Here is a 27,244-nt window from a genome sequence, read left to right on the forward strand (position 1 = left end):
ATCAACATCATAGTTCTAAGCACAGGGATGCCTCTCGGAGATAACTGTTCAGCCATCTGCAACCACATCCTCCCTTCTGTGACCAGATCCAGCCTCACCAGCCCCATAATCACACTGCCTTCCCATCATTGCCAGGCAACTAAACCTGCTTTATGTACCTTCAGTTTACAGACAGCTTTATTAACAAAAACCTGAACTGCAAACTGACACTGATGACTTTTCTTCTGAAAATGCTGGTTGCCTGACTGTCTGTGACCAGGAAGGAGCAGGTAGCAGTGAAGTCTAATCTGTATATTGTGTTGGCAATCAGTGGCTCAGAGTGCATTGAAAACCAAGCATTGGTATGACAGCCATAAATGTATTTTTTTTTTAGAAGGGACGCTCAGCAATGCCAGCCGACATATTTTTCTCTATACTGGATACCTTCAGGTTAGGTTCACACTAATGCAATATGGAAAGCCCGGCAATCTGTGTACGTTTCCCGCACTGCATTCAAATCGCACTGCCCTTATGATCCGCGATCAGTGCAATCTTAACAGCAAACACAGGTTGCAAACACATTGCCATTGTGTTTGCCCACACTGGTACAAAAGTACCGTGTGATTTGGTTGCAGTGCAGTTCCAAAATTAGTGCATGCATGACTTTGGTGTGATGTGGTGCAATTGAACCCATTAAAAAGGAATGGGCTGAAATCACACTGCACCTAATCATATGTGAATTGAACAGGAATGTGATGCGGTTCCTCTGTGATTCACGTGAGGTTCATAGGGCTTAAAGTGGTTGTAAACACTCACACATACCCAGTGAAGTGACTGGCCTCAGGTGATACACAGAGATGAAAAAAGTCCTTCTACATAAGTTATACCTATTTATCTGTAGTCTTCTCGTCTCTACATCCATTAAAAGTGCTGAATTATAAAGCTTGTCTGAGCGTTCATAAAAAAGGGGGCAGAGAGCTGAAGTTACACTCTGCAGGGCTCAGTGAGGAGAACTCTGAGAGCTGATTGGAAGGGACATACCCCCCTTACACAACACACAGGAACAGAGCTGAGGCTGTCAATCAGCTGGAGGTCCCTCCCCTATCACCATTTTTCTATTGGTGTCAGGAAAACTGGTCAAAAGTGATGTATGCTAATAATAGAGGAACGAAGCAGCAGACAAAAGTGACACTAATGCCGCGTACACACGAGCGGACTTTTCAACATCCAAAGTCCGAAGAACTGAGTCCGTCAGACTATCCGATCGTGTGTGGCCTGCAACGGGCTTTTGACTCACCAAAGTCCGAAGGACTTTAGAATATGGAACATGCTTCAAATTTTTCCGAAGGAACTCCGCCGGACCCGGTCCCCTTCGAAAAATCCGCTCGTGTGTATGCTACTCCAACGGACTAAAACCGACGCTAGGGCAGCTATTGGCTACTGGCTATGAACTTCCTTATTCGAGTCGGGTCGTACGTCATCACGTTCAAATCCGTCGGAGTTTAGTGTGATCGTGTGTGGCCAAGTCCGTTCGGCCGAAAAGTCTGTCAGAACTCTGTCGGAATTCCAGCAGAACTCCGACGGAACTCCTTTGGAAGTCTGTCGGACATAAGTCCTCTCGTGTGTACGGGGCTTTAGAGGTTTATTTACTAAAGGCAAATCCACTTTGCACTACAAGTGCACTTGGAAATGCAGTCGCTGTAGATCCGAGGGGGATATGCAACGAAAACAGAAAAACAGCATTTTTGCTTGTACATGATTGGATGATAAAATCAGCAGAGCTTCCACTCATTTCAGATCTAAAGCGACTGCACTTCCAAGTGCACTTGTAGTGGATTTGCATTTAGTAAATCAACCCCTTAGTGATTGATTTACTACAATGCAGTTGCTCCAGAGCTTAGTAAATGAACACAAGCTCTGCTGACTTTCACCATCCAATAGGCTGCAAACATAAATACAGTTTGTTTTTATTCTCCTTCCATGTGATTGGGTGTTCTTTGCAAATTGAAGCTTTACCTCATTTACTAAGCTCTGGAGTAACTGCACTTGCAGAGTGCACAATCTATTTGCCTTTAGTAAATCAACCCCAAAGTGCTCTTAACTGGGACAAGTACAAAGATATGCTTTGTTCATATTTCATGTCTGAAGTTTACAAGCACTTTAGGCTGGGTTCACACTAAACATGAATGCAGCTGACAGCAGGGGTCCCTGTTTTCCGTTCTAGGGTCAAATCAGGCCCAAATTTTTGCCTAAATTTGGACCTAAAACTGAGCCAAAGACACACAGGACCTCTGTGCAATCAGGCCCAAATTTTTGCCTAAATTTGGACCTAAAACTGAGCCAAAGACACACAGGACCTCTGTGCAATGGGCCCGGAGATGTGTGAAGCGGCTCCATAGAGAGAAGGTCACAATCTTATGTCATGAGAATTGGATGCGGAGAAACCGAATCCAATTCGCACTACTGGGAACCCAGCCTTAAAGAGGAAGTAAACCCTGATGGGTTTACTTCCTCTTTCATTCCCTGCAAAGGCAAAGCATAATGGGCTACTATGCATCGCATTATGTGTCACTTACCTGACACAGGAGCCAGCGAAGTCACCGCTGTCCCCTGTAGTCCGCAGCATCCATCTTCTCGGTGGGTCTCGCTGCTCTGCCGCTGTCATTCGGCGAAGCCGCGATGACGTCACTCCCACGCATGCGCACGGGAGCCGCCACTCGTGGCATATCGCCGTTGACTGCAGCACGCTCAATGCGCCTGCGCGCCACTGTCTACGACGCATGTGCCGTAGACAGCGGTGCCTGTCTTTCGGCAAATATCTCCTAAACCGTGTAGGTTTAGGAGATATTTCTTGGATCTACAGGTAAGCCTTAATCTAGGCTTACCTGTAGGTCAAAGTTGGTTGTAAGGGTTTACAACCACTTTAAGGGTACTTGCACATTTGCATATACGCAAAATAAATTCTGGCTCTCCAAATTTTTTTTCAAATGTAATATTTTACACACAGAATCATGTATTTGAGTGCATATGCACGTGTGTGCATGAAATACTGTCTGGCAACTCACATTTCAGTATTTTTTTTATGAACTAATCTATACGCAGCACATATTTACATGCCAGAGTTTTTAGGCAGCAGTATACAAGAGGCCTAAAGCTGAACTCTAGGGATGATCTTTTTTTAAACGTACATTGGTGTACATTTGACCCTTCATAGCTCACATCCAGAGGGCAGCTGGGGATGCACACTTTTACTGTAGCCTGTGATACATACAGTCAGCTGTGGTCTTTTCTGGGTGATACTCCTTGAGCATCTTACCTTCTGTATACTGAACATGGGGGGGGGGAGGGGGCGGGGGGCGCAGAGTTGGTACTTTGGCCATTCACAGAATGTTTTACAATTCTTTCCGTGAATACAAGGGATTCTCTGAATGCACGAGACTGAGATTGCAACATTATCAGCCTCTACTCTCTGCTTTGTCCAAAATGTTTTGTATTCACTGAAAAGAATAAAATACATTCTGTGAATTGGAGGATGTGCCCAACGAGCGGCCTGCTGTGTCCAGTATACAGGAGGCAAGTCACTCAAGCAGCACCTACAAGAGCTCACAGCTGACTTGTATGTATCGTAGGCTGCAGTGAATTTCTGCATCCCCTGTGGCTTCCCAGATATGAGATATGAAGAATTAGATGTAACCAAGCTAGAGCAATGGCATTTAAATATATATATATATATATATATATATATATATACTTGGAATTCAGTTATAAACTTTAATTGGGTTGTATTCCTAAACTGTTGTGAACCTCCTTAATTTGCTTTAAATGGCGACAGGTTTAAGGACAGCACAGTGGTGAATGGTTAGAACTCTTGTATTATAATGCTGGGGTCCTGGCTTCAATTCCCACTTGGGGAACTATATGCAAGAAGTTTGGATGTTCTTTTCATGTGGAGGTTAGTTACCTTGTAGCTCACAGATGATGAGTGAATCAGCTTCTGACCAAGTGGCCCCAATATCAAATTTCTCACTATTCCTGGTCTGGTCCCAGACTCATGCCGAAGGAGGAAAAGAGCGGGGGGCAGAGCTAGCAACTTCACCTTCCAAATATCAACAACTATTTAAAGGGAATCTGTCAATATAGAATCTTGGGAGATACCATCACTTGCTTATTTCTAATGCCACGTACACACAGTTGGACTTTCCGGGTGAAAAAGTCAGATGGAATAATTTCATCCGATATTCCGATCATGTGTGGGCTTCATCGGACTTTTATTTTCGAAAATTCTGACGGACTTAGAAATAGAACATGTTTTAAATCTTTCCGACGGAATTAATTCCTATTAGGAAAACCGCTCATCTGTATGCTGTTCCGACGGACCAAAAACAGGACATGCTCTGAAGCAAGTGCAAGACGGCAGCTATTGGCTACTAGTTATTGAACCTCCTTTTTCTAGTCCAGTCATACGTGTTGTACATCACCGCATTCTAGATGGTTGGACTTTGGTGTGATATTGTTTAGGCAAGACCGTTTCAGCGGAACTCCGTCAGAAAAACCTTCAGAGTCTGCATTGATGCTTTAGGGCAGGGGTCTCCAATCTTTCTAAACACAGGGCCAGTTAACTGTCCTTCAGGCTTTAGGGGGGCCAGACCATGGCCAGCAGGATTAAAAACTCCTTGGTGTCAGTGGTCATGTCCCATCGTTGGTTTTAGTGGGAGGAATGGTGCCCTATTGTTATTTAGGGGAGGAATAGTTCCCCATTGTTGGTATCTGTTGGAGGAATAGTGCCTCAACATTGATGTCAGTGGAAAGAATAGTGCCCCACCATTTGGGTCAGTGGATGGAATGGTGCCTCAAGAGCAGAATAAAGGCAAGAAAAGCACCCCATCCAGCCTACACACAGCAATTTGGAGATCACTGCTCTATGGATGGTTAAAAACCCAAGAAAGTTTTTTGTTTGCTGTCCTTGTACCTTATACAATAAAATGGTAAATTAGGAAAAGCAAAACAGACTAAGCCATTGCAAAAAAAACCTCCACCTTGTGTAGAGGTTCAGAGTTTTAGCTTCCTCCTACTCACCTAGTATATCACCCATCAGAGCACCTGCCAAAGTATCCTTAACTGAAACCCCAATTGGAACTGGAACAGACATTGAAGAGTCCATGTCTGTGCAGCTTTCTTAATCAGTTTTGTATTTTTCTGCATTGTGTGCATGCTTTTTGCATGTTTTTTGCCATCCTGATTGATTCTACGTTGCACCTGCTTAGTAAATGATAAATTACAGTGACTCCCTGTCTGATCATTCAGGCGATTCTGTTAAGTAGTTGCTGCAAAGCCTAAGCAGGAGATCTACGGGTGATTTACTAAAGGCAAATAGACTGTGCACTATTGTAAGTGCAGTTGCTCCAGAGCTTAGTAAATTAGGAGGAGCTCTGCTGACTTCCATCATCCAGTCATATGCTATCAAAAAATCTTCTTTTGTTTTTTATTTTCCTTGCTTGTGATATCTTGTAAAGTGAAGCTTTACCTCATTTACTAAACCCCCAAGACTCTTTTTTTTGGGTTGTAGCTAGGTTCGAGTTTGCAGCAGAACATGCGAACAGGAAAAAATTTGTTGTAACACGCAAACACCGTTAAAGTCTATGGGACACGAACATGAATCAAAAGTGCTAATTTGAAAGGCTTATATGCAAGTTATTGCCATAAAAAGGGTTTGTGACCCGAGTCCTGCAACAGGGTTCATGTATCAATGCAAAAAAGTTTAAAAACTAACGTTTTTTTTGGGAGAAGTGATTTTAATATTGAAGCAATAAAAATTAAATATTCCTTTAAATATCGTGCCTGGGGGGTGTCCTTAGTATGCCTGTATAGTAGCAATTTTTCCCTTGTTTAGAACAATACCACAGCAAAATGATATTCCTAAAGGAAAAAAATTAATTCAAAACTGCTCGTGGCTGTAATGTATTATTGGGTCCCATAAATATGGATGAAAATCCTTGAAAAAACACCCCCCCAGTCCAATACCAGGCTCTTTGGGTCTGGTATGGATATTAAGGGGGACCCTGCACCCACATTTAAAAAAAAAATGGTGTGAGGTTCCCCGGTCCCCCAGGCACTATATACTCTCCTAGATTGTAAGCTCTAGTGAGCAGGGCCTCTGATTCCTCTTGTACCAAATTGTAATGTAACCGTAATGTCTGTCTTCATTTTGTTAAGCTCTGCGCAAACTGTTAGCGCTATATAAATTCTGTATAATATAATAATACTCTGAACAGCAGTATATATACTATACAGCCTGCCTTATATACTCTGCAAATACTATGAAAATTGGGCCTTAGGTATTGGTGGTACCAGAACACTGTAAGCCCTCACAGTTACTCTTGCTGGGCACAGGAACGGGCCCTGCTGTGAAATATTATATCAAAAATTGGGCCTTGGGTAGTGGTGGTGGTGCCACAACACTATAACCCCTCACAGATACTCTTGTTGGGTGCAGGAACGGGCCCTGCTTTGAAATATTATATCAAAAATGGTAATTGCATGCCCCTGTTAAATAGGGGCAGATAATTTGGGCCTTGGGTGGTGGTGTCCTAAACCAAAAATATTGTTGGAAGCTAGCATAATCAATACTGAGGAGGAATAGGGTCGTCAGCATAGGTAGTCTTCAAGGGATCCCACATCCATAGCAAATTCAATCAGTTACATCAGCATTAGGTGCTTGATAGCTGCTGGTCCAAGACTAATTCATTTTGATGAATGTGAGCCTATCAACAGAGTCTGTTGACAGGTGCACTCTTTGATCCATTATAAACCCTCCAGCAGCACTGAATGTGCATTCAGAAAGCACACTGGATGCTGGACAGGCCAGTAGCCCAATGCATATTGAGCAAGTTCTAGCCAGTGATCCATCCTCAAGACCCAGAAACCCAGTGGATGCTCTATTGGAAAGTTCTCCAAGTCTGCTCTTGCCCCTAGATATTTCTGCACCATGTAATGCAGACGCTGGTGGTGAGGCACTGAAAAGTTGTTTAACCGCTTGCTGACCGCCACACACAAATGTATGTAGGCACAATGGCACAGGCGGGCAAAAGGGTTGTACAGGTACGTCCCTTTAAATTTGCCACCTTTCAGGCACATGCCCGCGAGTCCTGGTAACTCGATGTTCTCCGGCGGCCCGCGATTGTGGTCTGGAGAGGTAGAACGGGGGAAATGTAAACAAGGCATTTCCCCGTTTGCCTTGTGTCATAACAGAGATCTACTGCTCCCTGTGATCGGGAGCAGTGATTGCTGTCATGTCCTAGGTAGCTCCTCCCACCCACAGTTAGAATCACTCCCTAGGACACTCTTAACCCCTTAATTGCCCCTAGTGGTTAACCCCTTCCCTGTCAGTGTTATTTACACATTAATCAGTGCAATTTTATAGTACTGATCACTGTATAAATGACAGTGGTCCCAAAATAGTGTCAAAAGTGTCAGACGTGTCCACCATAATGTCGCAGTCATGATAAAAATTGCAGATCGCCGCCATTACTAATAAAAAAATAATAATACTGAAAATGCCATAAAACGATCCCTTATTTTCTAGACGCTATAACTTTTGTGCAAACCAATCAATATACGCTTATTGCAATATTTTTTTTTTTTACCAAAAATATGTAGAAGTATACATATCAGCCTAAACTGAGGAATAATTAGTTTTTCTATACATTTAAAAATATAGAATTTTTTTCAAAATTGATGCTGTTTTTTTGTTTATTGCGCAATAAATAAAAAACGCAGAGGTGATCAAATACCACCAAAAGAAAGGCCTAGTTGTGAGAAAAAAAGGACGTCAATTTTGTTTGGGTTCAACATTGCATGACTGCGCAATTGTCAGTTAATGCCGAATCACAAAAAGAGCTCTGGTCAGGAAGGGGGTAAAATCTTCCTGGGCTGAAGTGGTTAAAGACATCGGTCAGCCGGCTACCTTCTCCACCGCTCTTCTTCTGACTGAACGAAGCCTCAGAAACACGTTGTCCAGCACCAGGAAATTGTAACCTCCCAGGGTCTGGAAATGCGTTGTACAAACCTTTCTGGCAAGGCCTTCTGAAGATGTTTCATCCTCTGCTCCCTCTGTGAAGTCAGAATGAGTTCTGCCACCTTGCCCTTGTAACGTGGATGAAGAAGAGTTGCCAGCCAGTAATGATCCCTCTGCTTAATACCACAAATCCTAGGGTTCTTTTGAAGGTTTTGCAGAATCAGGGAGGCCATGCAGCAGTAGTTTGCAGAGGCATTCGATTCTGAGTCATCTGGGTCACTAAGGATCACATGATCTGTGAGTACCTCCTCACAGCCACGTACAACTCCTTGCTTTTCTGGGGACTGAAAACCATCCCTTGAAGACTGCTGCTGAGTGTTATACTCTACATCCATGCTAACACAATCCTCCTCTTCTTCCTGTGTGTTTGGTGGGCCCACAGGAATACTATCTGAATAAAGGGGGCCTTGAGAGGTAAGGAAGTCCTCCTCTTAATTCCGCTGTTCTGCCTCAAGTGCCCTGTCCATGATTCCCCAAAGCGTGAGCTCCAACAGGAAAACTAGAGGGAGAATGTCACTGATGCATGCATTGTTGCTGTTCACCATCCTTGTGACCTCCTCAAATGGTGACAGGACAGTGCATGCATCCTTGATCAGTAGCCAGTGGCGTGGCGAAAAGAAGCCAAGCTCCCTCACCCTGTCCTGGTGCCATACTCGCACAGGTACTCATTGATGTCCCTCTGTTGTGTGATTGTACACATGTATACCCGACTGCATATGTTACAAATTATGCAGCTGCTGACTTTTAAAATAAGGACACTCACCTGTCCCAGGGTCCAGCGATGTCGGCACCCGAACCATCCCTCGGTCCTCGGATGCTGCCGCCACCATCTTCATTAAGGGAATCAGGAAATGAAGCCTTGCGGCTTCACAACCCGGTTCCCTACTGCGCATGCGCGAGTCGCGTTGCACAATCCGAATGGTCCCTGCGGTCTCTGGGACCCATGTGTGTCCCAGCAGACAGTGCAGCGGGACAGGAAGAGGCGCAGACTCCCTTGTGAGTCTGTGCCCGGAAGTGGGTGCATATACCTATCTTAGACAGGTATCTGCACCCCCCTCCCCCCTGAAAGGTGCCAAATGTGACACCGGAGGGGGGGAGGGTTCCGAAAAGCGGAGGTTCAATTTTTGTGTGAACCTCGGCTTTAAGCCCCGGACCATTTGGCTGGCCAAAGACCAGAGCACTTTTTGCGATTCGGCACTGTCAATTTAACTGACAATTGCGCGGTCGTCCCAAACAAATTTGACATCCTTTTTTTTTCCCACAAATAGAGCTTTCTTTTGGTGGTATTTGATCACCTCTGCAGTTTTTATTTTTTGCGCTATCAACAAAAAAATGCACCATTTTTGAAAAAAACACATTAATTTTTACTTTTTGCTATAATAAATATCCCCAAAAAATATATAAACATTTTTTTTTCCCCTCAGTTTAGGCCGATACGTAAGCCTTTATTGACTGGTTAGCGCAAAAGTTATAGCGTCTACAAAATAGGGGTTTGTTTTATGGCATTTTTAGTAATTTTTTTTTTTACTAGTAATGGCGGCGATCTGCAATTTTTATTGTGACTACAACATTATGGCGGACACATCAGAAAATTTTAACACATTTTTGGGATCATTGTCATTTTTACAGTGATCAGTGCTATAAAATTGCACTGATTACTGTAAAAATGACACTGGCAGTGAAGGGGTTAACCACTAGTGTGTCCTAGGGAGTGATTCTGACTTCTAAGGGGTGTGGCTACGAGTGACACGTCACTGATCACCGCTCCCACTCCCGATCAGCAGAGATCAGTGTCACTAGGCAGAACAGAGAGATGCTTGTTTACATTAGCATCTCCCCACTCTTCCTCTCCGTAAGACGATCGCGGGTATCCCTAGGAACTCGTGGAGCTCGTGGCAGGTGCGTGCACTGCTGGCAGCGTGCACGCAATGGCACGGTGGCAAATTCAAAGAGACATACATTTCGCAGCCATTCCATTCTGTCGACGTGAACGTAAATGTACAGGCGGCGGTCGGCAAGCGGTTAAATAAAGCATTAAAAAAAATTATATTAAACCAACAGTTATTTTTAAGCTATTTTAGCAGTTGATTTACTGATTATGCAGCTTCTTTATCTTTTAATTCATTCTTGCCTATGCATTAACCACTTCCCGACCAGCGCACGCTGATGTACTTCCGCAGAATGGCACGGGCAGACATATTGGCGTACAGGTACATCCAATCTCAAATTCCGCCCGCCATTGCGAGCACACCGCCGGCGGTGCTGGTCGAGGACCCCCGTGAGTCCGGTCGCGGGTCCCGCGGACTCAATCGCTGCGGGCATACCCGCGATCGTCTCATGGGAGGCTGAACTGGGAGATGCCGTTGTAAACAGCATCTCCCCGTTCTGCCTAGCAACAAGTGACGTTGATCTCTGCTCCATATGATTGGAGCAGAGATTAGTGTTCACTAAAAGAAAGCCCAGCCCCCAACAGTTAGTAACACACCCCTAGGAACACTTAACCCCTACACTGCCACCCACTGGTTAACCCCTTCACTGCCAGTGTCATTTACACAGGAATCACTGCATTTGTATAGCAGTGATTGCTGTATAAATGACAATGGTCCCAAAAATGTGTAAAAAATGTATAATGTGTCTGCCATAATGTCACAGTCACAATAAAAAAATCGCTGATCGCCACCATTACTAGTAAAAAAAAAATATTAATAAAAATGCCATAAAACTATCCCCTATTTTGTAAACACTATAACTTTTGCGCAAACCAATCAATCACTTATTGCGTTTTTTTTTTTACCAAAAATATATAGAAGAATATGTATCGGCCTAAACTGAGGGAAAAAAAAGTTTTTTTATATATTTTTGGGGGATATTTATTATAACAAAAAGTAAAAAATAATGGGTTTTTTTCAAAATTGTCACTCTATTTTTGTTTATAGCGCAAAAAATAAAAACCGCAGAGGTGATCAAATACCACCAAAAGAAAGCTCTATTTGTGGGAAAAAAAGGACGTCAATTTTGTTTGGGAGCCACGTCGCATGACTACGCAATTGTCAGTTAAAGCGACGCTGTGCCGAATTGCAAAAAGTGGTCTGGTCTTTGGCCAGCAAAATGGTCCGGGGCTGAAGTGGTTAAGATAAAAAACCTGTGTATAGTAGCCCCCCCAGCACCCCCTAATACTTACCCTGAGCCCCTTCTCTACACAGCAATGTCCACTATTCCCTCGGCCATCTGAGACTGTCCTCCTGATTGGCTGGGGCACAGCTGTGGTGCCATTGGCTCCTGCAGCTGTCAATCAAAGTCAGCTAGACAATCAGGGTAGAGAGGAGGCGAGGCCAAATGGCAGCTGAGTGTCTGAATGGATACAAAGGGCTGCAGCTTGGCTCGGGTGCCCACAAAGCAAGCTGCTGGACTATGGGGGCACTCATCAGGAGGGAGGGGCCAGGAGCAGGGAAGATGGACCCGAAAAGAGGAGGATCTGGGCTGCTCTGTGTAAATCCAACTGCACAAATAAGTACACTTTAAGTCACTTTAAGCTGGTGCAATGAACATTGCCCCAGGTTTCCTGCTCCAGGGTGGCTTCTTTCTCTTGTACTGTCCTATGGAGCCACCTTACATGCAGGTAATAGAGCTGTGTCTCCCCACTCATAGGATGGCAAGGCACTTTCATGCTCTCTCTTCCTCCAAACTAACAGACTGATTCAAGACTGCACTGTCCACTGTTAAAGCATTTGTTACCCCAACATTTCATTTTCCTGATATGTGCCTGCTGAACCATGTACTTGTATCAAAAAGTATCCTGTTCTCTTTGTATTGCTTCATTTGTGTGACATCCCTGGCATTCCTGGCAGTTCGTTCCCTTGCTTTCTGACTGACCACACTAAACAGAAGAGCACACCGTGGTCAGTTCTCTAGCTTTGCTGGGAACTCAGCCTGCTCTCCTCCAATAATCAGACTTGTCCTGGCACCCCACCCTTTGCACAGTCTGTCATTGGGAAGCTCAGTGTACTGCTGCTTCTCCTTCCCCCACTCTTATGCAACTGAGAACAGTAGGAATGTCATCACTTATAAAAAAGGGGAAAAAATTGATTTATAACTTTCATTTCTTTTTTAAACTGAATGGGTTGGTTTACAGGGTGATCGTTTACAATGACTTAAACTTTTCTGTGGATGCTAGAAGTTCAGAGAAGCAGCACTGAGAGATCTAGAGCCGGCGGCATTGAAAGTTGTAAACTGCAAGTGCTGGGTAAGAATTTTAGCATATAGTTAACTAGGGAGTGTTTATTATATTGTGCTCAGTGTGTAAAGCTAAGAAACACTAAGGATTTAATACATACTTTAAATCTTTACTGCCTAAGTTTTTTTTTTTTAAGAATTCATAAAGAATTCATAAAAAATACATTATAGGCTCTTCCTCTCAGCTTGCAAAGATGCTTACCAAGTTTTGTATACTCTAATGCCTTGTACACACGGTCGGACATTCCTACAACAAATCCGTCTGATTTTTTCCAACGGATTTTGGGCGAAACTTGTGTTGCATACACACGGGTTGGACAAAGTTGACGGAAAATCCAATTGTTCAGAACGAGGCGACGTTCGTTACGTACGACGGGACTACATAGAGGCTAGTTGCCAATAGCTTTGGTCTCATAATTTAATCTGAGCATGCGTGGCACTTTGTCCGTCGGAATTCTCTACAAATGATTGGAAAAACTCAGATCAGATTTTTATGCCAGAAAATTTTAGATCAAGCTCTCAAATTTTTTCCATCTGAATTTCCGACGGAAAAAGTGTGATAGAGCCCACACACGATCGGATTTTCTGACAATATAATCCGATCTGACCTTTTCCGTTGGAATTTCTGACTGTGTGTACAGGGCATAACAAAATCCGATTGCATAAATTCCGATCGTCTGTAGACAATTATAACGGACAAAGTGCCACGCATGCTCAGAATAAACTAAGAGACGAAAGCTATTGGCTACTGGCCTGTTTATAGCCCCGATGTACGTGTGTGACGTCACCTCGTTCAGAACGATCGTATTTTCTGAGAACTTTGTGCGACCGCGTGTATGCAACAAAAGTTTGGGCCAAAATCCGTCTGAAAAAATCAAACGGATTTTGTGGTCGGAATGTCCAACCGTGTGTATGGGGCATAATGCTGTTAGGACCCCAGAACAAGTTAACTTCCCAATAAGGGAAATGAATGTGAAGGTTATCACCTACACCTTGAACATGGACATCTAGACATCCGGCACTGTACAGTACATCTCTGATTTGCTCATTTTTCTCAGCAGAGTGTAATTTTTTAAAGTTGATTGAAAACTCTTATATGCTATTTATACTGGCTTTCTGTTTTGCTTGCCATGCCTAAAAGCAGCCTATGATTCATGCTTCCAGTACTGCTTAAAGAGGAAGTAAAGCCTTACTGAAAATAATAATAGACCCTGCAAGGCAAAGGCATAATGAGCTAGTATGCATAGCATACTAGCTCATTATGAATAACTTACCTGAGATGGAAGCCCCCGAAGCGACCCTCGTCGTCCTCCCTCCGATGCCACCATAATACCCGGAGTGACTTCTGGGTATCGCAGCTCCGGCGCTGAGACCGTCCGGAGCCACAATGACGTCACTCCCGCGCATGCGCGCGGGAGCCGCCACTAACGCCATGATTACCATTAGCAGCGGCATGCCTAGTGCGCCTGTGTGCCGCTGTCTACGGCACATGTGCATGTGCCTGTCATTTGCAAATATCTCCTAAACCGTGTAGGTTTAGGAGATATTTCTTGGACCTACAGGTAAGCCTTAATCTAGGCTTACTTGTAGGTCAAAGTGGTCTGTAAAGGTTTACAACCACTTTAACCACTTAAGGACCAGGCCTCTTTTTCAGACTTGGTGTTTTCATGTTTAAAACTGTTTTTTTTGCTAGAAAATTACTTAGAACTCCCAAACATTTTATATTGTTTTTTTTCTAACACCCTAGAGAATAAAATGGCGGTCATTGAAATACTTTTTTTTACACCGTATTTGCGCAGCGGTCTTACAAGCGCACTTTTTTTTTTTAAAAATGCACTTTTTTTGAATAAAAAAATAAGACAACAGTAAAATTAGCCCAATTTTTTTTTATATTGTGAAAGATAATGGTATGCCAAGTAAATTGATACCCAACATGTCACGCTTCAAAATTGCGCCCGCTCGAGGAATGGCGTCAAACTTTTAGCCTCAAAAATCTCCATAAGCGACATTTAAAAAATTCTACAGGTTGCATTTTTTGCGTTACAGAGGGGGTCTAGGGCTAGAATTATTGCTCTCGCTCTACCGATCGCGGCGATACCTCACATGTGTGGTTTGACCACCGTTTTCATATGCGGGCGCTACTCACGTATGCGCCCGCTTCTGTGCGCAAGCTCGTCGTGACGGGGTGTTTTTAAAAAAAAAATAAAAAAAATTTTTCTTATTTATTTTAATTGATTTTATTTATTTTTACACTGTTTTTAAAAAAAAAAAATGGATCACTTTTATTCCTATTACAATATTACAAAATTAATAGAAAAAAGCATGACAGGTCCTCTTAAATATGAGATCTGGGGTCAAAAAGTCCTCAGATCTCATATTTGGGCTAAAATGCAAAAAAAAAAAAAAAAAAAAAAAAAAAAGAAAATCTGACATTTAAAAAAAAAAATACCTTTAAGAGGTATGGGCGGAAGTGACGTTTTGACGTCGCTTCCGCCCTCCTATGGTATAGAGACGAGTGGGGGCCATCTTAGCCTCACTTGTCTCTATGCCCAGATAGGAAGAGGACCCGATCGCCTCCGCCGCTACCGACGGCTCCGGTAAGCGGCGGGAGGGGGGGTGGCACCTCTCCCGCCGCCGATAGCGGTGATCTCGCAGCGAATCCGCCGCAGAGACCACCGTTATCGTACAGCCGACCGCCGCCTGAAGAGATGGATATCTCGGTTGTGGCAGCAGCTGCTGCCGTTACCGAGATATCCCTCTTCAAAAAAAAAAAAGGACGTACATCCCCGTTAGGCGGTCCACAAGTGGTTAAGGACCCTTTCACACCTATGTGCTTTTGCTGCACTAGAAGGTACCTTTACAGCATGACAAAAAGTATTTCCCTTGAAATCCATGTAGCTTTTTTACATCTGTGCGCTGCAGTTTGAAAAGTCCTGCAGGCAGCATCTTTTATGCACTGCGTAAAAAGCATACAAAAAATATTCTTTCAATAAAAATCAATGGAAATGCATCTAAAATGCATTTAAAGCACCTAAAATACACCGCATTGCTCACATGGTGAGGATACACAATTGTAAGCAGTGATGTAATATATCCAGAAAACGCATTAAAAACGCTATTTGCTATAAACCGCATATAGAATTTTTATGCACTATAGGGTGAAAGGGCCCTAGTGAACACTATTCCCAAAAAGCACCGATAAAGCATGAACAGTGCAAATATAGTAGTAGAAATGTGATTGGCTGGCATCAGAGAGGATCTAGGTGGTCCGACTGAATGGTGAGCTTCAACTTGCATCTTGTTGTTTTGGTTTCCTCATTTCTTTACATACTTTACGGGTTAGATCTACGAAGAAGTGAATGTGACATTCATCAAACATTCACTGCAGGAGAATCAATGACTGTAATTGAAATCCATAAATCAATACATATACAGCATGTATTTATATACTGTATATATATTGATTTATGGATTTAAATTACAGTCATTGATTCTCCTGCAGTGAATGCTTGATGAATGTCGCATTTACTTCTTCACAGATCTAACCCGTAAAGTGTGCAAAGAAATGCTTTTTGCTTTCACACTAATCTGTTTTTTTCCGCTTTTGTTTTAAAGTGGAAGAAATACATGTGACCATGTAATCCTATGGAATTCTTTGAACAGGGTTCACTGCGTTTAGTAAAATCCTGCTTGCTGCATTTTTGGTGCAGGTTTGGTACAGTAAAGAGAACTTTTTTTCTCTTTTTTGAAATACATGAAAAAAAGCCCGCAGCAAACATGTTTTTTGAGTCACATGTCCTGTAAAAATAGGACAGCAAGTGTAGCACAAACGCATATCAGTGTGAAAGTGCCTTACATTATTAGCCCATTTATTTTTCTGCAGAAGTTATTACACCGCAGAAGTGTAAATGGGCCCTGAACAATTTTTGTTTTTTTGTAGAAAGTACTTTAACCGCGGACCACCCGCCACAGTTTTACGGTGGCTGTTTGAAGGAGAATATTGTTGTTATGGCAGCAGCTAGCTGCCATAACCCTGGTATCCCCTTCTTCAGTGGGCGGTCCGCTACAAGATAAAAGTGGTCCCTGTGGCGGATTCGGTGCGAGATCACTCTTAAAGGGACAATTTTTTTAATGATTTTTTTCAATTACAATTTTCTTTTTCTTTTTTTTATTGCATTTTAGTCTAAATATGAGATCTGAGGTCTTTTTGACCCAAGATGTCATATTTAAAAGGACCTGCCATGTTTACATTCCTTGTAATAGGATTAAAAGTGACAATTTTTTTTTTAAACGGTATAAAAATAAAAAATAAAAGGTAAAATAAATAATAATAATAAAATTTTTTTTAACACACCCTGTCCCGCCGAGCTCACACGCAGAAGCGAACGCATATGTGAGTAGCGCCTGCATATGAAAACGGTGTTCAAACCACATATGTGAGGTATCACCGTGATCGGTAGAGTGAGAGCAATAATTCTAGCCCTACACCTCCTCTGTATCCCAAAACATGCAACCTGTAGAATTTTTTAAGCATTGCCTATGGAGATTTTTAAGGGTAAACGTTTGTCGCCATGCCACGAGCAGCCGCGATTTTGAAGCATGACGTGTTGGGTATCAATTTACTTGGCGTAACATTATATATTTCACAATATAAAAAATTGGGCTAATTTTACTGGTGTCTTATTTTTTTTAAATAAAAAACAAAGTGATTTTTCACCCAAAAAGTGTGTTTGTAAGACTGCTGCGCAAATACAGTGTGAAAAAAGTATTGCAATGATCGCCATTTTATTCTTTAGGGTGTTAGAAAAAAAACAAAGTAATTTTCTAGCAAAAAAAAAACTGTTTTAAACATGTAAACACCACAATCTCAAAACAAGGCTGGTCCTTAAATGGTTAAGTAGGTTGTTTATTCATACTGTCATTTCAGTGCATTACATTTTATTTTAAGTTGCTACATTTGCAACTTGTGTTTCTATTGTCTTTCTGTAATTAAATATATATAATTAATATATATTAAGTGTGGGCTCCACCAGTGACGGATGACAATTTTTTTTCTCCTAGTTGGCCACAATATATTTTGTCTCATTGGAGTTTTCAACTTTCTATAATATTGGAATATTTGGCACATCAGTTATCAAGCTCTGGATAGATGGCAATTTTTTTTATTATTTTTATTGATCGTCTGGTGATATGATGCTGCATTCAGTGGTGCGCTTTGAGTCCTTAGCAGGGCTCCTACTTTAATCCTATAGGTTTACTCACCATGCTGCGAAATCCATTATAGTCCATTAAATCACTTTAATAGTATTTAATGATCTGTAATGTCCATTGTTCCTTAGTGAATAGGGTTCTATGAGAACAAGTGATGCATATAATGGGATGATCATGATGTTTTGCAAGGTGACCCCACAGAAGTCTGTTGGGACAAGGCTGTGTGAAAAGGGATCATTGTCATTTAAATAGGGGTAAGACTCGTGTGATTGAGTCAATTTAAATGGCTTTCTATGTTAGTTGTACTTGGCACCTGGGTGCCGTTCTTTCCTACTTGGGCTTTTCGGACAACACTGTTTGCCATCAGAACATTTTATAAGATCACATTTAGCTATAGGTGATAAGAAAATGATAATATGAGGATGATAATAAAGGATTATGCATAAACTGAAGGAGGTGTAAAATAGTGATCATCAGACTTGATGTTATGGAGTGTACTGTATGTCAGCCCATGGCAAGTATTGCCTATAATATTGAGCTTCTGAAATGGCAATCGGAAAGAAAATCACTTGGCCGTACAGCAGTTGACATGTCTTGGCCAACCATGTCAGTGTCCAGATTACTGTCTTAATGTATTGCTACATTCACTGAGGGTTTGACCATTTTGAATAATTATTTTTAGTGTTAAGGACATAGTGGCTTTAAGAGATACAGAATTGCAGATTGAAATAAATATTGCTACATTTACTGCTGTTTTACTGCTAATTACTTTTTGCAATTGTAGTATCAACATAAAAAGAAAATGTGAACATCTACTACTATCCAGTGTGTTTTCCTTGCTCTCCTCAATGCGCACTTGGTAGATATTAGCGTGCATCGTTAATCGAAAAACTGTAACTATATTCAAGTTATGGGATCCCTGTAAAGTAACAATGTATACATAAAAAAAAAAGAAACAAGTTTATTTGAGGAAAGAAAAGCCCCTCTATGTGAACTATATATGTATTGCAAGGATTTTATTACATTTTATTAGCACTGCACGAACGGCTAATGCTATATAAATCATATATATCATAATAATTAATAATTAAATATTCTTATTTTTCTTAGTTCTAAAGATGTTATATACCTTGTCTGCTCTGGTATCAAACTGACTGCTAAGTGGGGGAGTCTACTTTCTTTATAACCACCTCTTAACCCTTTAACGTTCTGCTCCACCGTTTGGTAGCGCACATCTTGAGTCACGCTAACTCATTGAAAAATGTGTGGACTTTAAAGGGTTAAACAGTCTCTGTGTTGTTAAGACATCCCTGGATTGTGGATTAACCTTTAAAAAAAAAAATCTCACAAAAGAAATGAAACTCCTACTGCTGATTTATGGGTATGCTTTAGACACATTATAATATATACCTATAGGTGCCATGGTTGCAAGGTAGCCACATTTAAATATTTATTATTTTAGAAAATCATAGATGACATCAGATAGAAATGGCGTTCATTTTTAAATGTATTGCATCTTCTTTCATTTGAAAATGTATGAAATAAAAATAACCTGGAGAATACACAAAAAGTGATTGTACGTCTGATACAATTTGGAAATGTTGTGAAATTTATTTAAAATGGGGTTTTATGGGATCCATTAACAATTACTGTCAGGTAAAATACAAAACAAACATATTTTGGAACCTTTTTGAAAAATAGCAAGTTGTTATATCAGTTGGTATCTTGAAGATCCTGTACATACAATAGAACTGTCTTACCAAAGGTACCCTGAAGCTCCTCTGAGTCAGCCAAGTGTATGAGAGATCATATCACCCCCTATAACATAGACGCTAGCCACAATATTCATTAACATTGCCCTGCATATAGCCTGATGACGGTCTTTCCACTTGGCTTATCACACACAATAGATGGCAAGCCCTGCAAGATAAATGTACAGCATTACATATTTTAATTCAAGAAAATCTATTTTGTTTTTTCACTCATATTCACAAGCATTTCCTTTGGATTCTTCTTTAGCTTCCATTTATCCTTGTCACCTATTATTAATGGCTTTATATTTATTTGAAAATCAAATGAATTGAACAGACTGATAAACTAGTGGTGTGGGGAAAGAAATCGAGAATGCCTTTATCATAGTCAAAAAAGGTTCAAAAAGAGTAGTTGGTGTAAGAAATATCAAGAAGTGGCGGAAAGAGGTTTTTACACAGTATATATATAAATATATATATATATATATATATATATATATATATATATATATATATATATATATATAAACCTTTTTCTAAAAACACCAGGATAATGTCAAAATTACCAAGATTTATGCTAGCTTTAGGGATCCCACAGCTATAGAGAAAATGTAAAAAAAAAAATAGAGGCAAACTGTCAATGTGTTTGAAGATAACACAGGTTCTCCATGGGGAACGATTAGGTAAACAAATCCACAAAAGGATAAAGCAAACCCTTCAAACCCTTTATATATATATATATATATATATATATATATATATATATATATATATATATATATATAATTTTTTTTTTTTTATATTAGCTTTAAAACTGCATATACACATGGAAATTTTAAGCAAAATTTAACTACTTTTAAAGCACCAGGAATCAATCAAGTAATTTTTGAAAGCCAAGCAACCTACTGTCCTACGAGTTTGGTTGATCACCACACTTTCATCTGTTGTAAATTCAAAACTGGGCAATAAATTGACTACTTCAATAGAGTTTATTAATAGATCGTATGGGAATCAAAAAAAGAAAAAGACAATTTCAGTGAAAATGATCAAATTTTTACTCCATTTTCAATTTTGATCCCATCTCCTTGCAATTGATAAAAACAACCCTTTTATATCTTCAATTATTTTACTATTTTAAAATAGAGAAAATGTAGTACTGTCCATGATACTTTTTTTATTTGCACTAACATACAATTTTTCAGGACAAGCTTTCTGGGTATGTCCCCTTCTTCAAGGTCCAAGCAGTGCTTGGACCTTGAAGAAGGGGACATCACTGCTTGGACCTTGAAGAAGGGGACATACCCCGAAAGCTTGTCCTGAAAAATTGTATGTTAGTGCAAATAAAAAAAGTATCACGAACAGTATTCAATTTTCTCTATCACAATTGCACTAATATGGCTACAATCACACCATTTTAAAATAAAATGGAATACAAAGTTCTCTATCAAACGCCAACTTTAGTGTCCAATCAGTTTGTGGCTGTAATTACCGTACTTGTTGCAGACAGTAAGGGGCTGTTCAATGTGCCCCTTTAGAACATAATGCAGTATCTACATGAAATAACAGCTAAATAATAATATTAAACTCCTTGTGGGAGTGACGATTTGGAAGATATATGTGATGTGATCAGAGTGGTGTCATGTTTTGCTAATATGTGGAGATTTTAATGGTCACTCCAAATATTGTGCATTGACACCAGTGAAGTGAATCTAGTATGTTTGATTTTAATTAGCAAGATTTTCCAACTAAAATTACAGGGATTGCCCTCTCTGCTAAGCAGTCTTTTACATTTTTTTGCAGCAGAGGGAAATGTAGTCTTCCTGCCTAATTTTCTGCAATGTAAACTGAATGAGAGATCCAGGAGGGGGCAACCCTGTCAATGACAGATGGACTTACTGGTGCAAACTAAGAACATTTTTTTTGTTTGTTTTTTTGTGAACTGACACCTTAAAGCTGAACACTTTCCAGAGCAATTTTTCTGCTTTAAAGGGTGCAGACGATGTGAAGGTGCTGTCCTTTTTGTATTGCTTTGGATTTCCCTCACTTCCTTGTCTCAGTGATGGCGGTCATGGAGACCGGAAATAACAGGAAGTCTCTCTACATGGAAAAAATTTTTTTAGTATAGCGAGGAAAGGTTAGAACCTCTGTCATATTTGTATTTTTTGTAACCCTGATGAGGACATTCAATTTCCAAAGACAGATTCCTATCATTAGCACAGAACTAAACTAAGATTTCCTTCATGGAGAATCAGTAAAGAAAAAACAAACAAATTGTAGATTAATGAACCTTTCCCCACGCTATCCAAGCGGAAAAAAATATTTTCAAATTATTATTAATTTAATCATTTATAAATTAAAATATTGCAAATAATAATAACTTATTATTAATAATAATAATAATAATAATAATAATAATAATATTTTAAATACCTACATGCATACACACACCTATAAAAATATAAATGTATGACCAAGGCTGCCAATTAACCCCTTCTGTGTCAGCTGCTGCAGCCGCCTTTTGTTGTTGTAATTACAGAAGATTGTGAGACAGCAATTCACAATACGGGCTGAAAGCTTACCAAAATGTAAAGAATCACAGGGGACAAAATACATTTCTCTTCTTTCTTAACTTCTCAACCTTTCCTTAATGGACAGATTAAACAATGTATTATTACTCAGTTTATTTAATATATTTGTAGCAATATATTAATATAAAAAGGGTAAAGGTATATTAAAATAAATACAATTTAGAAAACATTACAATTCCAGATTCAAGCAGTTGTGCTATTTCACCACATTTGACAGATTGAGTAGTTGGATACAAAACGGATTCTCCAGCAAGAAGAGTGGCAGAGCCTGGAATATGAAGAAATATTTCTAAGCAAATCTATATACGACATTTTCCTGAAGGATGATAATCAGATAAAGCAGGAGCTTTCCCAACTGATAGTGAAAAGCTATGCTGACTGGGATAATTGGATCTTATCAGACTTCAAACAGCCTTTTGCTTGGAACACACTTTGTTCACTTCTCCTTCCTTTTAACTCTCTGCATGCTCAACATTCTATACATGATGTGTGTGCTTTGTACTACACAAAAGGCAAACAGGAAGATGACACAAAAAAGGAGTAAGTCAGACACAAGGAAACAGACCTGTCAACAAGCAGTGCCTGAACTGAAGAGCTTACTATCAGACGTGTCTAGTTTGTCTTACGAATTGATGTAGTCTCACCTTTGTGTCATTCTTCCCCAGACTTCAATAAAGCCACAGAGCGGCACATTGCACAGTGGTAACCTAGCCACTGAAGTGTGCCAGGAGTATGTGTATAGGAGAACTGGCGTGCCCGCAATGTGAGAGGACAGAAGAAGTACATTCCGACTTCTCTCACACTGCCTCTGCACCCCCACCCCTCTTCAGACCTCCCATCCGATTTGTATGTTAATACAGTATCTTTTGGTTTGCAGAGCTCTCAGCTGGGAGAGGCTACACTGGGTAATTTCTCCATCTGTGCTCGATGATTGGGTTAAAGCGAGGGCCAGTAGCTGTGGAGAGAGAGTGTCGCTTGTTTACCTCCTCCGGGCAGAGATCAGTGGAGCATTAAGCTTTTAATTGAGGTATAAGTGTATCATTTGGGAAGGTGAACGAATTGGAGGCCAGTCACCTCTCTATCAGGGGCAGCCAGAAGGATCTGCGTGCGAATGCAGCCGCTCGTCAAAATCTGATAGCGATTTCGGGGGAAAGACACAACAACGATACGTAATCAAGAATGCTTTTGGGTAAGTGGAATGCAACTTTGTTGTTTTTTGTTGTCGATGTGTAAATGGCCAATACCCTTTCCCTGCTACCAAGGTGATGTCTCCGGCTTTGCGCTTATTGCTGGCGAGGAGATTGGGAAGGTTGGAAATATGGATGGCTAGTAGAGAACAATGCTGTAAATATTGCTAAGATTGAGCGCCTAGAGAAGCTGAAAGCTATTTCCTTTTTTTCTATTTTGCTGTTGTGTGCCTACAATTTTGCAGGGTGTTATCAAACCCAATGATGAGCATTTATGGTGGTATGTCAGGCGTGACCTTGGTATGGCTTTTGGTTATGCGTAGGGTCTGCTGTTTGGCCAAAAGACGATCATCAGAAATATGATTTCACGTTGCCTGGATGGGAGACTGTAGATTTATTGACCGAAGAAAAACTGGCGTGATGGCGCTGCAGTACTAAGGGGTGATAGACATGCACCCTAAGGTGTCAGCGGAGGAGTAGCGCATTATGTTCTAGTTGCTGGATTAAAAAAATGATAATCCTTGTTTATTATATAGACAGCTTATGTAATTTTCTTTGGAGGTTATAGTGAGTGGGTATCTCAGATGCCACATGACAGAATGTTAATGGGGTGAAAGGTACTCACTAGAAACAGTCCTCATTATGAAACTGGAAAAGGGACAGGAATAATATCTCTGTAATGAATGCAGTTCCCACTTGGGGAGAGTATGCCCTTGATCTTGTCTTTAAAAAAAACCTTAATTTTCAAAATCGATGTGACTATTGGTGGGTCTAGCGTTGGATAAATGTTTTCATCGTTCTGCTGCTTATTGGTTAATGATGAAAAGGTCCTAGATTTATTTATGCATTATTATTATTATGATTATTACTATTACTGCTTTAGCCATGCTTGTTTGTGATTACTCTGTAAAGATGATATGTTATTTTGGTCCTCAAGAGTTTTGGTCACGTTACATCCTTCTGAAAGGACACTGTGGATTTTCAAGGGCACAGAAAGGATAGAAGCTCCTTAATTTCACACCTTTCTATTATAGGGGTCTTTTTTTAAGAAATATTCTATATGTTATGTTTTGTTTTGTTTTTTAAGAAAGAAAATGTATATGTATTATAAGCTTGTCAGTATTACTATTACATAATCTTCAGTACCCATAGTGGTTGGGAAGGTCATTTGATCTATTCTTATACCTGATGTTAATACAATGAATGTCCAAACCAGATTGAAACAGTTTAACTTGGTTAACATTGCTTGGTTGCTCTTACCCTTACAGGTCAGTTTATGATGCCATTAAATAAAGGTCTTTTCATTTTTGTTGGACATATTCATAAAAAAATAATAAAAAAATTGTCAAACCCAAGCACATTTGAGCATTCACACCATCTACTGGCAATGACCATTTCTATTCATGGGAGCTATGGCGGCATTTGTAAACAAGGATTTTAAGCTAAACGCCTCATTTTGATGCAATTAATGCCTTGACTTGTGAAATAGATCGGACAAGGTGGATCACCTATGGAATCAATGGTTCATCAATAATAAAATAAACAATTCAAAGTTGAAAAGGGAGAGTTCAAATGTAATTGTAAATGCAAACTTGGACATATAAATATGGAGAAGGTCACTTGGAGATTTATCTACTAAGGAAGATTGGGAAATCTACGTTTTGGTCATACAGCAGTGACGTCTCTCACTTAGGAGATAAAGTGGGGGTCAATTTGACCTGCTAATCTGGCCTATAAATGCGTCAAATTTTTCAGCAGCAAATGACCAGTCAGTTACTTGGCACTTTATAAATATATCCCTACATTAATGTTTCGCATAGTGGTTCACTAACTATACCCAGGTCTTCCTTTGATTGACTAATAATCTAGATTACGTCTTGCAAATTGCATATATTATTTTCCCAGTTGCATATTGTGCTTTACTGCACCAATTACTTCAATAAAGGATTGTTGCTGAAAGCATTCTCAGACATAAAAGATGTTAAATGAATGAAAATTGACAAAGCAAATAAAAATGTAGCGACATTATTTAACAAGGCAGTGCAAAGAGCAATAATTCTGTGCAGTAACACGTAATAACAAATCAGAACGTACCCTGCATCCATCTACAGCCATCAAAACAATGGAAGGTGGTTGCTGATTGGACATTGCTGTATAATGTTTGAATACTATTGCTTTATTAGACAGAAAATCTCCAGTCTTAGAAAAAATCTATCGCTACATGTAGACATACATGGGCAGATCTTTGGTCTGGGATTCTAGATGACCATTCAGCAAAAAAATCTTTTGTTATGTCACTTGATAAACTTATTCCTGCTAGAAAACTATCAAGCATTTCCCTTCAGTCTCTCAGTGTGGTTGAGTAACATAATATCTTAAAGTAATACTAAAGGCTCGTTTGTTTTTGTTTTTTTTGTTTTTTATTACAAAAATGTTATGCTTGCTCTGTTGGTTTTGCACAGCTCAGCCCCGATCCACTTTTTTTGGGTCCCCTGCCAGCGGTCCAGGCTCCTCCCCCTGCCAAGTGCCCCCAATAGCAAGCCTCCTATAAAGCGCTGCGTAAATTGCTGGCACTATATAAATCCTGAATAATAATAATAATCCTATGGGGGTACTCGAGCAGGCTCACTCCTGAACTGCGCACCTGTGAATGCACACAGAGAGGGGCTCGGCCCTGCCCCCACTCCCTCCTCATTGGCTCACTGGCTATAATTGACAGCAGCAGAAGCCAATGGCTCCCTCTGATGTGTGAGCCAATGGGGAGACAAAGACCCGGGAGAGCTGCTGCTCTTATGCAAATCACTGGATCAAAATGGGGGCTCAGGTAAATATAAGGGGTGGCGAGCTGCACCCAAAAGGTTTTTTACCTTAATGCATTAAAAAACCTTCTGCCTTTAGAACCACTTTATGATTTCATTGGTTGGCTTGGACAGCACAGTTCTTTTTTCAAACACTTTGAAAAATGAAAATGGCTGATTCCAGATCTCTTATTGTTTAGGCCCCGTGCACACTGAGCATTGCTCCTGGCAGGAGAAAAGCAGCATCAAAAATGCTGAAATGAAAGAACTCTCAAAAGCACTTGAGGTACTTAGCGTTTATGCGTGTTTCGATGCGTTTACACCCATTAAGGCACATCAGGCGTTTTTTATTGGCACAGCACTCCTCTCCTGAACGCGCTCGCTCTGTTTTTTTTTTTTTCCGCCTCTAAACACCTGTAACATCTATGTGTTAATGGACATGTAGACTAATGTGGAGAGGCATTTACACCCACATTTTTTACACCCAGTGTTTCCTTGCAGTTCCTAGAAAGATTGTTTGCTTCAGATTTTCCCCAAGGCAACATGATTTTTTTCGAAAAAAACACCAATGATTATGTAATGAATGTGATCAATACAGTTATACAAAACATTTGAGAATATATAGAAAGAAAATGCTTTTAATTGATGCTTTTTAAGATAAAGTATAGATAACAACCAGTCAGAATTGTACACTGGTTTAGACTCCAGTAAAGGAAATCCTGATGAGGAAAAATAAGAATCTTAATGCTGCTTTTAACATTTTTTCTGTCTCATTAGCTGTTTTAAAAGTCCATAGATTACAAGTTCAATAACTCAAGTTGGCAAGGGTGGAGTGGTTCCACCTGGGATTGGGCAAAGGGGAGTGATTCCACCTGGGATTCCAGTCATACAGCATGGACTTCAAGGCAGGCTTCTATTATTATTATTATTATTATTATTATACACGATTTATATAACGCCAACAGTTTATGCAGCCCTTTACAATGTAGAGGGGGGACAACACAATAACAGTACAGTTCAATACAGAAGGGACAGGAGGGCCCTGCTTGTAGAGCTTACATTCTAAAGGGAGGGGGTGGTGGTACAAAAGGTAATAAATGCGGGGAATGATTTGATGGGGCTGGCTCGGGGACAGTTGTTAGGTGGGTGTTGGATAGGATTCTACTGCTCTGGTGCCCCTTCAGATAACCCATGGTACTCTGGGAATCCTTTCTTTAGCCATAAATGAAAAGACTATATACAGGTAGTAAACTAAAGATATAAACAGTCTACAGAGCAACACCAACCCTCAGTTGCCTTTGTAGTGACCAAGACACAAGACTACAGCATGAAAACCACATGGGCCCTTGCTGTGATTGCCACAAGTCTCTTGGGGTTTCGGTTCACCTCTACAGCCTAAGATGGAATCTGCGACTTACCTGCA

General features: G+C 40.5%; 1 protein-coding gene and 1 long non-coding RNA gene across 3 annotated transcripts in view; one reads left to right on the forward strand and one right to left on the reverse strand.

The window, feature by feature from the left end:
* The window catches only part of ZNF385C (zinc finger protein 385C), a 619,764-nt gene that overhangs the window by 369,169 nt on the left and 223,351 nt on the right, over window positions 1-27,244 (forward strand). Inside the window, exon 1 of one of the 2 annotated variants that reach the window (XM_077459560.1) lies at window positions 22,622-23,025. The exons of the other annotated variant lie outside the window; for it this stretch is intronic. Within the exon in view, the coding sequence (XP_077315686.1) occupies window positions 23,016-23,025 (10 nt within the window). The 5' untranslated portion in view covers window positions 22,622-23,015. Of the gene's footprint in view, window positions 1-22,621; window positions 23,026-27,244 lie in introns of those variants that run through there. 2 annotated transcript variants of the gene reach the window in all.
* LOC143935581 (uncharacterized) lies at window positions 19,086-22,611 on the reverse strand. The gene is made up of 2 exons (XR_013263558.1): window positions 22,481-22,611; window positions 19,086-19,417 (listed from the first exon to the last, which is right to left on the reverse strand). It is a non-coding gene; the product is annotated as an uncharacterized LOC143935581 (long non-coding RNA).

Source organism: Lithobates pipiens, unplaced genomic scaffold (genome assembly GCF_037356315.1).
Source record: "Lithobates pipiens isolate NorthernLeopardFrog02 unplaced genomic scaffold, aLitPip1_a1.2 Scaffold_28, whole genome shotgun sequence".
In the NCBI taxonomy this organism is placed as follows: domain Eukaryota; kingdom Metazoa; phylum Chordata; class Amphibia; order Anura; family Ranidae; genus Lithobates; species Lithobates pipiens.